This window comes from Rhinolophus hipposideros, assembly GCF_964194185.1.
Source record: "Rhinolophus hipposideros genome assembly, chromosome: 9".
NCBI lineage: Eukaryota > Metazoa > Chordata > Mammalia > Chiroptera > Rhinolophidae > Rhinolophus > Rhinolophus hipposideros.
The window spans coordinates 23,204,861-23,219,328 of NC_138055.1; the positions used below are offsets into that span (position 1 = coordinate 23,204,861).

General features: G+C 47.3%; 1 protein-coding gene across 1 annotated transcript in view; it reads right to left on the reverse strand.

The window, feature by feature from the left end:
- ANO2 (anoctamin 2) overlaps positions 1-14,468 on the reverse strand; it is a 309,723-nt gene that overhangs the window by 181,909 nt on the left and 113,346 nt on the right. Inside the window, exons 8-10 of the mRNA XM_081059630.1 lie at positions 10,284-10,339; positions 8,987-9,028; positions 2,018-2,082 (exon numbers count right to left, since the gene is read on the reverse strand). Of these exons, the coding sequence (XP_080915756.1) occupies positions 2,018-2,082; positions 8,987-9,028; positions 10,284-10,339 (163 nt within the window). The remainder of the gene's footprint in view (positions 1-2,017; positions 2,083-8,986; positions 9,029-10,283; positions 10,340-14,468) is intronic.

A 14,468-nucleotide genomic window follows, 5' to 3' on the forward strand; every position in this document is an offset into this window, starting at 1 on the left:
ACGTCTCTAATGCTCCTGCCCATCCCCTCTCTCCCCACCACTGTCACTTTCTATCCAGCAGCCCTGTGAAGTCAGAGTTCCGAATACCACTGGGTAGACAATAGCCACTCACCCCAGGGGACACATACAACCCAGTGTCCCCTACCCTCCAGCCAATATCTGAGCGATGCCTGAGGCTGCAGCCTTTCTCACTCTGACTAAGCCGCTGGCCTAGCCCAGGGGCTGTGGGAGCTCCCTAGCCATCCGATCTGTGAGGACAGCGGACAGCCTCCAGCCCCGTCACCCCGAGACCCTGTCTAGACAGATCTGAGTTCTGTGCTCAGGAACTGCCAGGCCCCAGGGCAGGGCTCTGCTCCAAAGGCAATTCTTCCCTTGCAGGTGAGGCTGCTTTGGTGGCCAGAACTGAATGCATATTGGAGCCATTTCCCACTTAAGCTGGCAGCCAGTCACCTGAACTCTCTGGGGAAAAGACAGGGCTCTCTGATAGGGAGAATTTTTATTTTTTCAATCATATTTTTAAAAAAGGAACGAGTAGTTGGAGAAAACAGGCGACAGAGTGGGTGGCCACTTGAGATACAGAGAGGAAGATCAAAGCCCAGCAAGCATGGAGGAAGCAGCCATGGTGTGACCCAGAGAACAGTCTAGGTGGCCGTGCCTCATAAAAGGCAGCCAGGGACTAGGAGGTACTGGGTGAGGAAGCCTTGGTCATAGGCACCCCATGGCCCTGCTCCCGACCCAAGTGCTTTGGTTAACAGTCTTCAGCTGGAACGAACACCTGTTGTCGAGAGACGTCCACCCAAGCTCCCAGTTCCCAGGGAGGGCCCTCACATCTCTGTGGGAGGTGAACCTGCCCAGACTGTGGCCCCCAGGCAGCTTTCTTCATCCCAGAAGAAACTGGAATTCCTCCCTCTGGACTCAATCCTTCTGGCTGCTGCCCCTCTCACAGTCCCAGCTCAGAGCAATCAGGCAGGGACACTCTTTTGTGTTTGCCTGCTGATTCATTCCTTCATCAGAAGAGCCACACGTGACTGGGTGGCATTGAGTCCATTATTTCAGTCAGGGGATCAAGAGCCATCTTTCCCAAATAAGCATGCATCTTTCCCAAATAAGCATACCAAAGTTCCTCACAGACCCCTCAGTTCAGCCTCCCAAGTTAGGACAACGAGAATCCTGAGACCAAAGAGGGACTTGCCCCTAGACAGGCAAAGAAACTTGCCCCACAGAAACAATGGCCCTTAGTGACCAGGCCTGGATGAGCATCAAGTCTCCAGACTCTCAGCCCTGTGCTTTCCCACGTCACCGTGTTGCCTCCCCACGTTCCAATGGGAAAGCTGGACTCTGAGGGCTCATTGGGTTCCTAGAGCCCCCAACCCATGTTATGCTAGTCAGACATAGTGCATTTTAGTAAGTTCTTTGAAAAGACTTCACCAATATTCTGTAGAATCTGGAGAAATTCTCAAAGTAACAGGACATCATTTTAGGGGGAGCACTGGGAAGGGATTCCAGGAACCAGTAGCTCCTCCCTTCTAATTTAGAGAAACCACAAAAAGCCCACTTTCCCTCAGACCAGCCAGTTCATTCCTCATCTGATTTACAAGGTCTTTCCTTCCCTTGGTCAACACGGTGGCCACTTGGGCATAAGCCACGGATCTGCTTCACCCAGATCCTTCTCGCTAGGACTAATCTACAGGACAAAAAGAGATGAAACTCCATTCGCCCCTCCCACACACACGAAGAAAGAGCAGGCAGGGAAAGAGAGATCATAGTGCTGAAGAACTTAAAATGGAAGTTATGGTATATCAGTCTACGTTTTCTGCTGCCCCACATAGCCTCCATTCTCCACCCTGTCGCTGAACTGCTCCCCCATCCATAAGACACAGAGCAGGGGAACAATACAACGTAGAAAAGCATATCTCGCTGCCTAGCCAACAGTCTGCCAGGGGCCAAGAAGGTTGACAGCTATCTTTCAGGATTTACATCTCTACAGTCCTTCCAAGAGTCCCCGCCCACATCTTACCTGATGAGGTCAATAGGTTGAAACTTATAAAACACTCCATAGCATGCCCATTCTTGATACAGCAGCTAAACAAGAAAAATAGGAAAACAGATTAGAGATGGTGGGGGGCAACTGGTCACCATTTTTGTCCATCCTAACAAGTCAAGATTTTACCTCCCAAAGCGATCTTAATGGTTCCATCTGGATGGCTAGAAAGTCAAAATTGAATTGCCAAAGCCCAGCTTCTAGGAAAATTCTCATGAGACACACAAGGGAGGAGTCCAGAGGCAGGAAGCTATAGAAGCTGACTTCTTCCCCAAACAATTAAGGTGACCTTTATCACACTCTGGAGCAATGCTATACCTAGCAATCATAACCCCTCCTTCTTTATTCCCTGTCTTGCTTAGCCCAGCAAAATGAGCCTGGCATTCATTTATTCACTCATTTAACAACCATTTATTGAACACCTACTATGTGCCAGGCACTGTCCAGACATTGGATACAGCAGTAAACCAAACGCAGTTGCTGCTATCATGGAGCTTACACCCTAGTCTGTGGGGACAAACATAATATAAACATATAAGACATAAATGCCATGGAGAAAAATAAATCAAGATAAGTGAGTAGAATATGAAGGAGGTGAATAGGATTGGGTGCTATTTTAGATAGAATGACAAGGTACGATCTCTCTGAAGTGGTGACATTTGAGCTGAGACCTGAAGGAAATGGGGGAGTGTTGCAGGCAGAACATTCTTCTTTGGTAAAGACCCTGAAGAAAAGTACATGTGATACGTCCTGGGAAGAACAGGGGAGTGTGTGGCTGGGGCAGAATATGGGGACAATAATGGAAGATAATGTCAGAAAGTACTGGCCTTAAGTACTGGCAGAAAGTCTGGGACTTTTAGGCCGTGCTACAATCTTTGGACTTTTAAGGAAGCCATTAGGAGATTTGGGGCAATGGGGGACAAATGATTCAGATTATAGGTAGCTCACTCTGGCTGCTGGTGGAGAATAGACTGCGAGCTGGCACAGGAGTGGAGGGGCCATTGCAGTGGTCCAGGGAAGAGTCGATCATGGCTTGACCCATGGAGGTGGTGGGAGAAGTAGTGAGAAGTCATTGACTCTGCTTATGTTTTAAAGGCTGAGTCAATAGATTTACTGTTGGATTGGAGATAGAAGGGGGAAAAAACATGAGAACTTGGCCTGAGCAATTGAGTAAATCGTCATTCCATTTACCGAATTGATAAAGACTGTGGGAGGAATAGATTAGAAAGGATGGAACCAGTTTGAGATGTGCTCATTTCAGATGCCCTTTAGGCATCCATGTGGGGATACTGAGTAAGCAGCTGGATATAAAAGTCTGGAGTTTAAAGGAGAATTCAGACTGAAGATGCAAATTTGGAGTTATCAGAGAAGAGATGATTTGCAAAGTCATTAAATGAGGGCTGCACTCTCCAAGGAAGGGAGAACAGGTAGGGAAGAGGCCTGATTTCGGGGACCTGGGTGTTCCAAAGCTTAGAGGTCAAGGGGATGATAAAGAAGAGCAAAAGAGACAGAGGAGTAGGCGGTGATGTGGAGGAAAACCAGAAGTATGTAGTGTCCAGGAAGCCAAGGGATGATGGGTTTTAATAAGAAGAAAATGACCAGCTGTGCCAAATCTGCTGATGGGTCAGTTCAGATGAAAATGGAGAAGCACCCATTGGATTCAGTGACCTTCAAGTCACTGACCTTGACAAGAGTAGTTTCAGTGGCGGGTGGGGGCAAAACCTGAGTGGAACACATTCTAGAGGTTCAGGGAGGAAACGATGCATTAAACACATCAGGCCATACTATCTTGTGATGGCAACTTTAGTAGAACTGGCACGTGGACAAAACCTACGTATCAGTCCCAAGGGCAAACCACATTTCGTTTCAAACACCTGGCCAGTGAGCTTCACAGATTATCCACAAGTAAATGGAGTGATTTGGTAATAAACCATCATTAGACATCATCTAGATGTCCATGCTGAACAGATATTAGCACAGAATCCAATTATATGTCTAGAACTGACAGATCCATACTACAGTTGCTACCTTGTTGTGTTCTGTATTCTCCTTACACATCACATCTCCTTACACATCACACAGAAGTCTCATGGAATCCTGCCAAGGAAAAGCTACTCTCATCAGGCATTTTGGATATCCAGTTGAACATCAGCCCTACAAGAAGCTATCCTTTAATCTAAGAATCTTTAAAGATATGAAATGAAAACTGAAACAAGAAGTGGCATTCCTATTTAATGGCTACAGACTTTTACTGTCATAATCTCTCCAAACAACCAAAAGATAGAACCAGAAACTATACCTATCCTGATAAAGCAAATTGCCCCCAAAGTTGTCACTATTTGCAAAGTAGGAAACCCAGACACAAAAAGGGATAACACAGAGCATGATGGGCAGAGAAAGGTCTGAATTTATGAGTTTCGATGCTGTTCATTCCAGGCAGGTGGCTCCTACGAATCTTATTGTTATTATTACATCTCCTCCTCCCCCTCATGTTAAGTGTTTCTCCTGCCCTGGGTTTTTATTCTCTCTCCCCAGTGCAAACCCTGGACTCTCCAGCATGTGGTTGTCGCAGTAACATCATTTGTGGCCCCAAGGGAGGCCAGCTTGCGTCAGGAGATACGGGCAAGGCCTCCTCCCTTGAGGGCTGTGGGACGTCACAACCCGCCTCATAGGCTCTGGCCTCTAGAGAAAATGCCTGTCTAAGTCACCTGTTCAGCCAAAACCTGAGCCTGAGAACACCAACCTACCACTGCCCTGGAGGGGAAAACCGAAAATGCTTCAAGAAGCCAATATGGCTCAGCTGGCTCAGGCTCAAACTGAGAGCCAAGCTCACAAGACTGACTCCTGGTTGGATCTTGGATCTGCCATAAAAAACCTCCAGGAAGTCCCTTTCTAGTGTGGTACCCAGTAAGCACAGAGCTATATCCGTTGTTTGTGGAGATAGATGGGGATGAGCCAAGAGAGCTGTTGGAGCTCGATGGCAGACAGTCTGGATGGACACAGAGGAGGAAATCACTAGGCAGCCCTGCAGGAGAGATGGAGCTACGGAGCAAGTCTGGGAAGTGACGCAGCAGTCTTGCCTGGACGCCCGTGTGGCTCTGCCCAGGCCAGCTCACACATCCTTGCAGGGGAGGCAGGGAGAAGGGTGGAGAGTACTCTAGACCCTTCCCTAGCTTTACAAATGTACAATTACACACAGTTAAGAGACCAAGCGGATCGTGCCAAACCCCAGCACAGACGAGCAGTCAGGGTGAAGGGAGGCATGTCCTGGAATCTTGGCCCCATGGTGATGAGCATGGTGTGATCAAGTGCAGAAGGGCATCTGCAGTAACTTGTAACAATCCCTTCAAACTTGCAGGGTCTAGAACCTTCTAACAAAGCTCTTAGCAAATCCGCTTCCTCCCTTAGAGCGACACCATGTCCTCTGCACCCACTGGCCATGCCTGCAAGTAGAGCATGAAGGGTCTGCAGCTCTTTCGCAGTGGACAGTGCCTGATTTCAGAGGCACCGGGAGTAATCAGGCGTGTCAGTCTGACTGCAAACCTTTATGGAAAGAAGCAACAACCCCCAGAGACCGCCCCACCTGATGGATCACAGCATCCAAGTGGCCAGCTCTGCTCCCAAGGGATCATATTTGACAGTGATTCCTCGGCGGCTTAAGTATTTCATGAGACTATAAAGGAACCCAACTGTTAAAACCATCTGCAATGCCAGAGCACAGCAAGATATTTGAGACTCATGGCATTCTCTGAGGCTACAAGCTCCTCAGAAAGCAGCTGGACCTGTGACAGACAGAAAGGTGCCAGCTGTAGCCAACATACAGGCATTGATGGGATAGGATGGACCTCAGTGGGAAAGAACGGAATTCTACTCCTAGATCCTGCAATGACCTGTTTGAACTTTTGGCAAGTCACTTCAACTATCCAGGTCTTCCCATTAGTACAGTGGAAGTTGTGCGGGATGGGAAAAGGAATCCTCAAGTGACACCAAGAAAGGTGGCTTTTTTGTCACAAAGACAGGACTGATTCTTTGCACACCTTTTTCTGGTCACTTCATAACCATCCACAGAGTAGACAATCATTTGCAAAAGCTGGAAAATCCAGGACCAAGGTTTTAAAAACACTCTAATGTTGTGCCTTGGGTTCCCCCTATAAGTGGGTGGGGAAACCCCTGGGAGCCAGGGGGGTCACATAGCTCTCAGAGGATGCTGACAGTCACTCCCCTGGGATCCTCGAGAAAAATAGGCAGGTCTGGCTACTGTGGAACTGGGTGGCTGCTGGCAGCAAGGAGGGACCCAAACACACCCATGCTGCTGCCTCTTCCTGCTGCCCTGCTTTCTAGGAAGGTGGGACACCTCTGTGCTCCAGAGGGAGGGAGAGAGAAAGAGAGACCTCCAGCCACTAGCTGGGGCTGAGTGCATCGAGACAACTGCATGAGGCAAGCTGGAAAAGGAGACTGCATTCTCCAGGGCCTCTGGGCTTGCCTGGGATCTGTGTACGAGGAGCCTGGGCCTCAGGGAAATCATGGAAATAGCCACAAATTGCAGGGAAGAGTAAAGGAGAACATCCAGGTACTGGCAGGATGGGCAGCTGGAGATGCCCTTGCAAATGATCCCAAAAGGCCCCCAAAGAGGAAACCCCTTGCTGTAGCTCCCAAACCTTCTCCACATCCTCCAACAACAAATTCAAGGGTTCTCCTTTGCACCCAACCAAAATCTTGCAAAATCTTTGCACCTTCCCAAAGAAGAGTAGACTATGCTAATGTAATACAAACAAATAAATATGCTGCATGTATTCAGAGGGTTTGGCTCTTTTCTCTTTAAGATACCTTTTAGGCCTCTAGCCATCTACAGTGCAGGAAGGAGCCCTGCACTGTACTGAGAATTCCCCTCGCCATACATAAGAAGTTGTGTTAACCATGCTACAGAGCACTGACCAGGGTTTCAGTCCTAATCTGACAGACATGTATGGACATCGGAACCAATCTCCTCACCTTGCTGGCTATCAATTTCCCAACCCACGTGGACAGTAAAAAGCTTTGTCTCTCATTCGTGATTTCTCTTATCCTTCATCATAGCACAGTGTATTTCCCTAACCATGACCTTGGCAGAGGAAAACAAGGACACCAGGACTGACTAGCAAACCCAAGAAAAGCCACAAAAAAAGGGGCCTCTTGTCTTTCCAAGGCACTCGTCCACCTTCACCGAGGAACATCTTTTTGACATCATCTTTGGGAATTACACACCAAGATACATTTCCGTTCTAGCTGGTCTCTCCCTGCCTCCCAGATTCTGCCCATCTGACAAGTTATGGTGCATACTGGTGCAATAACTGTGGTGCAATAATTATGGTGCAATAATTCTATTGGCCTCAGCAAAACATTTCCTGGAGGAAAATGTGTTGTTAAAAGGTTTTGTTGTTAATAATAATATAGCATCATTGCAAAGACAAATACACATATATTTTGGATAATCTGCAGTTTACTTCTCTCTGCCTCTGTGCAGATAAACAGAGGGCTGGCTGATTTCTCCCATGAGTTGCTGTGTGTTCCTGGTCTCTGGAATGTTCCTGTAAAGTGCTCTGCCTTGACAAGCTGGTTCACCACCCACCCAGCAGGAGGTTTCATAGGTGGGCAATGGTGGTGATCACTTTTTAAAGGGGAGGAATGTGAAATTAGAGAGTGGGAGGGCAGAAAATGGTTGGGGTGAGGGAGGTGAGATGTGGGGAGAAATGCTTCCTCCTTTCCTTTAAATCTGATCCAGGACTTTTCAGGAAATTAAACACCGAGACTATTAGCATCAGATAGAAAACAGATGAGGTTAAGACATCGAAATACTACAGCAGATTCCCTGGGCAGGCAGAGAGGGGACATGTGTAAGCAATCACAGCAGTATTTCTGGAAAAGACCTTTTATGTTTTTAATACTTAACACTTCATAACAGGGACTAATAGGCAGGATAAAAAGAAGGCTGCTCAAAAGGCAACTTGGGGGATGAATGATTTTCCAGACAACAGAGTTGGGGGGAGGGAAACTTCTTGGGCTTCAATTCCTCACCCCTCCCACCTTTGCTCATCAGAGTTGCTGAAGGCTGGGAGACGCTGGGTAGAAGAATGGCATGAAGGGGCTGACAACCAGATGGGCAGTCACCTCTAAGGAGGCTGGGTGATCCTTAGAGCACCATTTCATGCCTGGGAGGGGCAGCACGCCCATAGTCCCAGGGTATCAGCAAACAGAAGACACGGGATCTAGGTGGAGGGCTAGGGAGAGAGCTGTCCAGTCAGGGCTGTGCTTGGCACAGAAGAGAGCCTTCCAAAGGGACCTTATCCCTCCCCTAACTATAACCTCTCATTCCTAGCCATCTGAATGCACAATATGAATGAGCCTCCCTCTCCCTCAGATTTCTCGTCTGTAATACCCCACTTGTCTGCCTAGAGGATAGAAAGAACTTAAAGATGTCCCCCTAAAAAAGATAATGAGTAATAATGTTTACAGGGATGCTGGACTTGAGAGTCAGAGTCGTTCCAAGTCCCACCTCTGTTCATTGTGGCAGTATTATCATGGACAAGGTGCCCAATTCTTTATTTGTCTCAGTTTCCCCATCTATCAATGAAGGACTTTGGACTTTTATTGTTTCTCAGTTAAGGTCCTCTTGTCATCAGGGGGTGGGACTAATGCTTCTGTGTGGGACTTTGGATATATTTCAGGATGGTTGGTGTCACTGGTCCACCAGGCACTAAATACCATCAGCTCCCCCATATACACAGTTATGTCAATGACCAGAAATGACCCTCACATTCCCAATTGCCTGGAAGGCAGGGAGCTGGAGAAGAACTGCTCAAACATATATAAGCAGGTAAATTGAACATAGGACACTTCTGTCTAGTTCCACAGCCACCCATGGTCTTCTGTGCTCCACGCACTCAGTGCAGCAGAAGGCCGGCTTACCTTTCTGTCATTCATGTCATCCCCCGGACTATCATATTCACCCTGTAGGAGAGAAAGGGGTGCTGGATAAAGCTGGTGGAATTATTATACACCGAGAAAGGATTTTCCTTTTTATTTTCTGATGTCATCCCTTTCTTTCACTCTCATTTGAGGAAGGTCAAAAACATGACAAGGTAAGGAACCAAGGTTCCACTTCCTAAGTCATCAACACTTGCAATGTTTCCTGTGGACAGCCTCTCACACAAACACGCTCTCCTCAGATGCTCCAGAGCTCGGAGTGTGCTTCCTCACGGCAGACGCAACTGCAGAGGCTGTGTCTGTACGTGGGCGAGCACATCACAGGAAACCACCCTGTGCCACGTCATGCTCGCCCCTTTCCACAAGTGGCAGAGCCTAACCTCGCATATGCCCACAGCAAAGATGTCAGCGAGGAGAAGGCTGTCATCTGGGAAATTCCTTCGGGCACTCAGGGATCCCCACTTTGGTGGCCTCCTTTGGCACAACTCTGTGACCCAGGCTAAAGATGTGACCAATCAAATAAGCAATGCAGAGGTGGGCGCATTTAGTTCAGGGGCCAGTGAAGTTCATGAACTGTCTTGGAGAATGTCCTTGCATTGTATTGTGGCATGTTTATAACATTACTCCACTCAAGAAAAGCTTTAATTATAATCTCGGTCTTCTTTAGTTAACCAAACAATAGCATAAGGAATTTTGAGTGATTTCCTTCAAAAATGTTAAAGTTAAAAAAAAAAAAATCTGACACATATTTGCATATTAAGGATGAGGAATTTCACATCCACATAGACCTATCACATACAAAACATCACTTTCAATCATATAAGGTCTGACAATCCAGGCTGTGTATTACCCAGGCTGTAGACTTCTCTTCCACCACCATCCACCCACCTTCACCAATTCCTCCCTTTAACCACTTGCAAATCTTGTCTGTCTTCTCACACTTCCCTCTCCCCCCACCCTCCGTACCCCCCACCCCCCCACCTCCCCACCCTTTTACCCCCCCACCCCCGCCCCTAAACTCAGGCAGGGAGTACAGGGGAAGCTCAAACAAAAGCAATTCATGTTGCCATTGGGGAAATAACTGGAGAGATAGTTTGAGACAATTGGCAAAAATCAAACTGGGGCTTATTGTCAGCCATGAGTAGTCCAGGATCAGCCCGCATATTTTAATGTCATGATTCACTCCTGCCTTGCCTTGCATAGATCCACCTGCTGCGTTGCCTATGGTTTTCAACCTTTTGAAGACTAGGGGGAACAAGTCCACAGAAATGGTACTTACGTCATGAAGTGGGTAGGCAGCCTCGTAGATATTATTTGCTATCAGAGAGTTAATACCTATGGAAGAAAGGAAGATGAAAATGGTAACTCGAGGGCAGGGGTTTCTCTCTTATCCTTTGTCTTTTGATGCATAGTAAACCCTCACCCACCTCTCAGCTGAGAAGCACGCACACGTTCTCCTCTATATTCACCCAGTCTAGACATTTTCGTCAAGCTTCCGTTCTTAGTGTAAGAGCAGTATTTTTTCATTTCCCAAATACAAAGGTTACATTTTAATATCAGACACATGGCTCAAACTTCATATTCCTCCAGTCCTCACACACTCAGATCCCTCCAGTCTGATAACTCTCCTCCCCCACCACCACCTCCAGAGCCACCAACGTCAGCTGAGAATATCTGTGCTCAGTGATAGCGTAAGAATGACTATGTGAATTACTGTAATTACGATTAATAAAGGTATATGCCAGAACATCCCACAGCACTTTTTCGGAACTCATTTCTAGCACCTTCCTGTTCCTTCACAGCCGTGCTTATTACTGTCCGTCACTTCTCTGTGGATGTTGAGCTCCCTGAGATGGGGGCAGTGGGGCAGTAGTCCTCAGAGTGCGGTCTGGGGAACCCTGGGAGTCCCCATGGGCCTTTCAGGGGATTCAGAAGGTCAAAACTATCTTTATAATAGTACTAAGACATTATTTGCTTTGTCACTCCTATTCTCTCACGAGTGTAACAGTGCAGTTTTGTGACATGTGATGACATTATCCCCTTCGCAGCTAATGGAATGTGGGCTTGTGTATTCGTGTACTTTAAAAGTTTCTCAGTCTTAACTTCTAATACAATAAATATTGATCGATATAACCCTCCTAAACAAAAGCCCTTTGGGTGCTCTCAATAATTTTTTTTAAATATAAAGGAGTCCTGAGACCCCAAAGTTTGAAAACCACACGAGGCGTTCATTTTTTAATTCCCAACAGTATTTCATAGCACTTGCACACAGCAACCCTGTATATGTTAAATGAATGAATGGCTCTGTCCCTGTTACTCCAATATACTCACAACTGAGTCTTCTGCTCAGCGTCGAGGCATCGTTATTTACTTGTTTTATTCGTGGTTTGATTCAGAGACTATGACGTGGTCTGTATGTTCTATCTGACTCAGGATAGTCTGTCCTGGATCACTAGGTCCCTGATGGAAGAGATTGTTTCTCACTAACTCACAGTATCAAGGATCCTGCAGTGCCAGGCGGCACATTTAATCACGGAGATGGGGAGGAGGGCAAGTCTCTGGTACGTGGTGATTTCCCTTATCTCAAATATGCTTTCTGGCCTGAGCCATTCTTTCCAGAGAGACTGTGGTATTAGTGAGATGAGATGAGAAAATTGGTTTTGGAGGAAAACACTGTGATGTCCAAACTCTAAGTAATCTGCATTTTCAGGGCTCTGGATGAACAAGTTTGAATAACAAATCTAGACAACAACTACTCATTAAAATTCATGGTTTTCCACCTCCCCTTCCTACCCAACGCCGCACCCACAAGCTCAGAGACTACAGAGGCTCTCGAACAATCCTCTCTCCTCCATCAACCTCCGCTTCCTTAAACCTTGCCCCTATTTGCCTCAGTTCTAGGAGGCTCGATGCCAGAAAGACCAGACATGGGCCCCAAGTAGAAGCAAAATCCCTTGGGAAGCCACAGGGGGCTCTCAGCGGAAGTGTCCATCTTCCAATGAATTGAGAGCTGAGTGTTTGGTGCTGCACAGTTACCAAAGGGCCAGTTCTTTCCAGATTTTAAACTTCTTCCTTGGCATAAACATAAAACACCAGAAATAACTCTGGAAAGTAGGGGGATCAGAGGGTAGGTAAAGTGAGTTGCGGGTATGGGGGAGGGGTGCCCCAAGGCTCAATGAGCTGCAGATTTGTCCTCCTCACAAGACTACAGTTTCACTCTGAGCATCATTAATCAGTTCAAGAACCATAACCACAGCCATGTGAAGCCGCCCTACAATAATCAAGGGGAGGAGTCAGTCCCACATCAGGAGGGGGTGGGGGGAGTTCAAAGCTACAAAAGGGCTGTCAACATGGATAGAAGCTGAAGCATCACAGGCAGGCGGGTATGGCTCTCCACAGCACACTACCCCACCCCACCCCCACACTCCCGCATGCACACCCATGGTTGCCACGGCAGCAGTGTACACCCTGAAGCCAGTCCCAAAACTGTACGGGAAAAGTTAAACAGGTGTTGAACTCTTCTGCTAATTCTCAGATTTGCTAAGCCCAGTAGCCCAGTCTGAGAGCATTAGGCTGACAACCTGAATTCCTGGGTCCTGTGGCCAGATCCACTAAAAGATCATTGGAGAGCTAATGTGTCCCCCCCACCTCTCATTTCAACTAAAGCTTCCTCGGAGCTGCATGCCTCAACTGAGTAGCTCACTTCACTTCTAGGACTTTGCTGATTGTTTTGTGCCCCCGAAGGCCTACAAGGTACCTGAGGTCAGAGAGCACACCCCTCTCACCTGTGTCTCTTATGGCACCTAATTCACTGCTGCAACACAGAGCGATAATAGTTGTCAAGAGTAACCACCCTATGGCTAAACTTATCTCAGTGTCTCTTCCCATTTATCACAGGCACCCACCTCCCTCACTACTCCAATTTTCTTTGGTAACCTAAGCTGATGCAGAGATTTTAAACTTCAGGTCATTGGGCCACTTCCTAAGAGAGGAAGCCCAACAAATGGTTCTTTGCCTTGGGGCCAATATGATGCATGCCATCCTTACCCAGATAGCCATAGTCCCTACATACTGTCAGGGAATGTGTCTCTGTCCCCATGTCCTCCTCTTTTTCTGATGGTGTCACATGGGTGATCCAAATCAGCATCTACAGGTCAGAGCAAGGGAATAGGACACAAAAGAGGGAGGAACTGGGAGCGGGGAGGCAAGTGGAAGAGTAACTGTACATCCACGACTTCACCCAAGAATGGGAATTGTTTGGGCCTCTCAATTCAGCCACAGACTTCAGAAACCAAGATTCTACCCCCAAACAAGCATGGAAATCAGTTTGAAAGAAGAAGAAAATAATCAAACGTTTTTTTTTAAAAAGAGTCTCTGCTTTGAAAATTGAAATTCTGAATTTTTTCCTTTCTTTTCAGCAAAAATGGGCTAATTGGTTCCATCACGCACCATCCATCTGGCCATAACAGCACAGCTTTCTTCATTAGGATCACGTCTATAGCCCTTCCTCTCTGCTCTAGACCCAGGGAGAGACAGACCCAACCTCTCGTCCTATTACTCCCAGAAGGGGGGCCGGGAAGAAGGAGAAAGCATGGAGGACATTTTTCTTTCCTCTGCCCACAGACAGAAGCAGTGCCTCAACCCAAACAAAGCATACCTCACTGAGGACCACTTCCCTGATCCCTAAGTCCCATCAAATCACCAGGTACTTCCTGCCTATTGCTGTTCGAACAGTAATCCCCAAAGGAAGCTTGTGCTTCCTCTCTGCCTGGCGCTGACCACAGCTCGGCACCGCCTGATCCAGCCAGGCCCAGCAACATCCATCCTCTGCATCCAAGGCACAGGGCAGGGTGGGCTCAGGCCCAGCACTGGTACCTGAAAACACACACTCACAACACAAACCTGAGCCCCAGCATTTAGTTTCCAAGACATCTCTGGTTTCCCGGACACAAGGGCTCAATCAAAGCACAGTTTATGGGCTGCCTCCCAGAGAGAGTCTCATTAAATCTGCAAGTGACACTGGGTGACAGGGACTACAGCTCTATTCCCTCCAGGCCAAACTCAAAGAAAACTTTGCTCCATTGGGACCGGTACTTAGAGGAACGATGCTGAACTCCTGAAAACCCATTTGGTTTTGATCCCCCCAGAACAGGGCCCAGTCCACCCGGCATAATGCTTTCATCCCTGTACTCCAGCCGGACATAAATCTAAACCAGAGCCCCCAGACGGTGCATTTACCAGAGACTATATTTACCCATCACCAAATTGTCTTGACATGTGCTTAATGACTTAAATGCCTTTAATCCCAAGCCTTTTCTTCTAACAAAATATAAACCAGTTCAGCTGGATGAATGATAAACCAGATGTTTACAACACACAACATGGTCTGGCTTCGGTCAAAATAATTAAGACATCGTCTCCTGAGTGGGGAGAGGAGATGCCCAAAGCATACATTTGTGTAAAT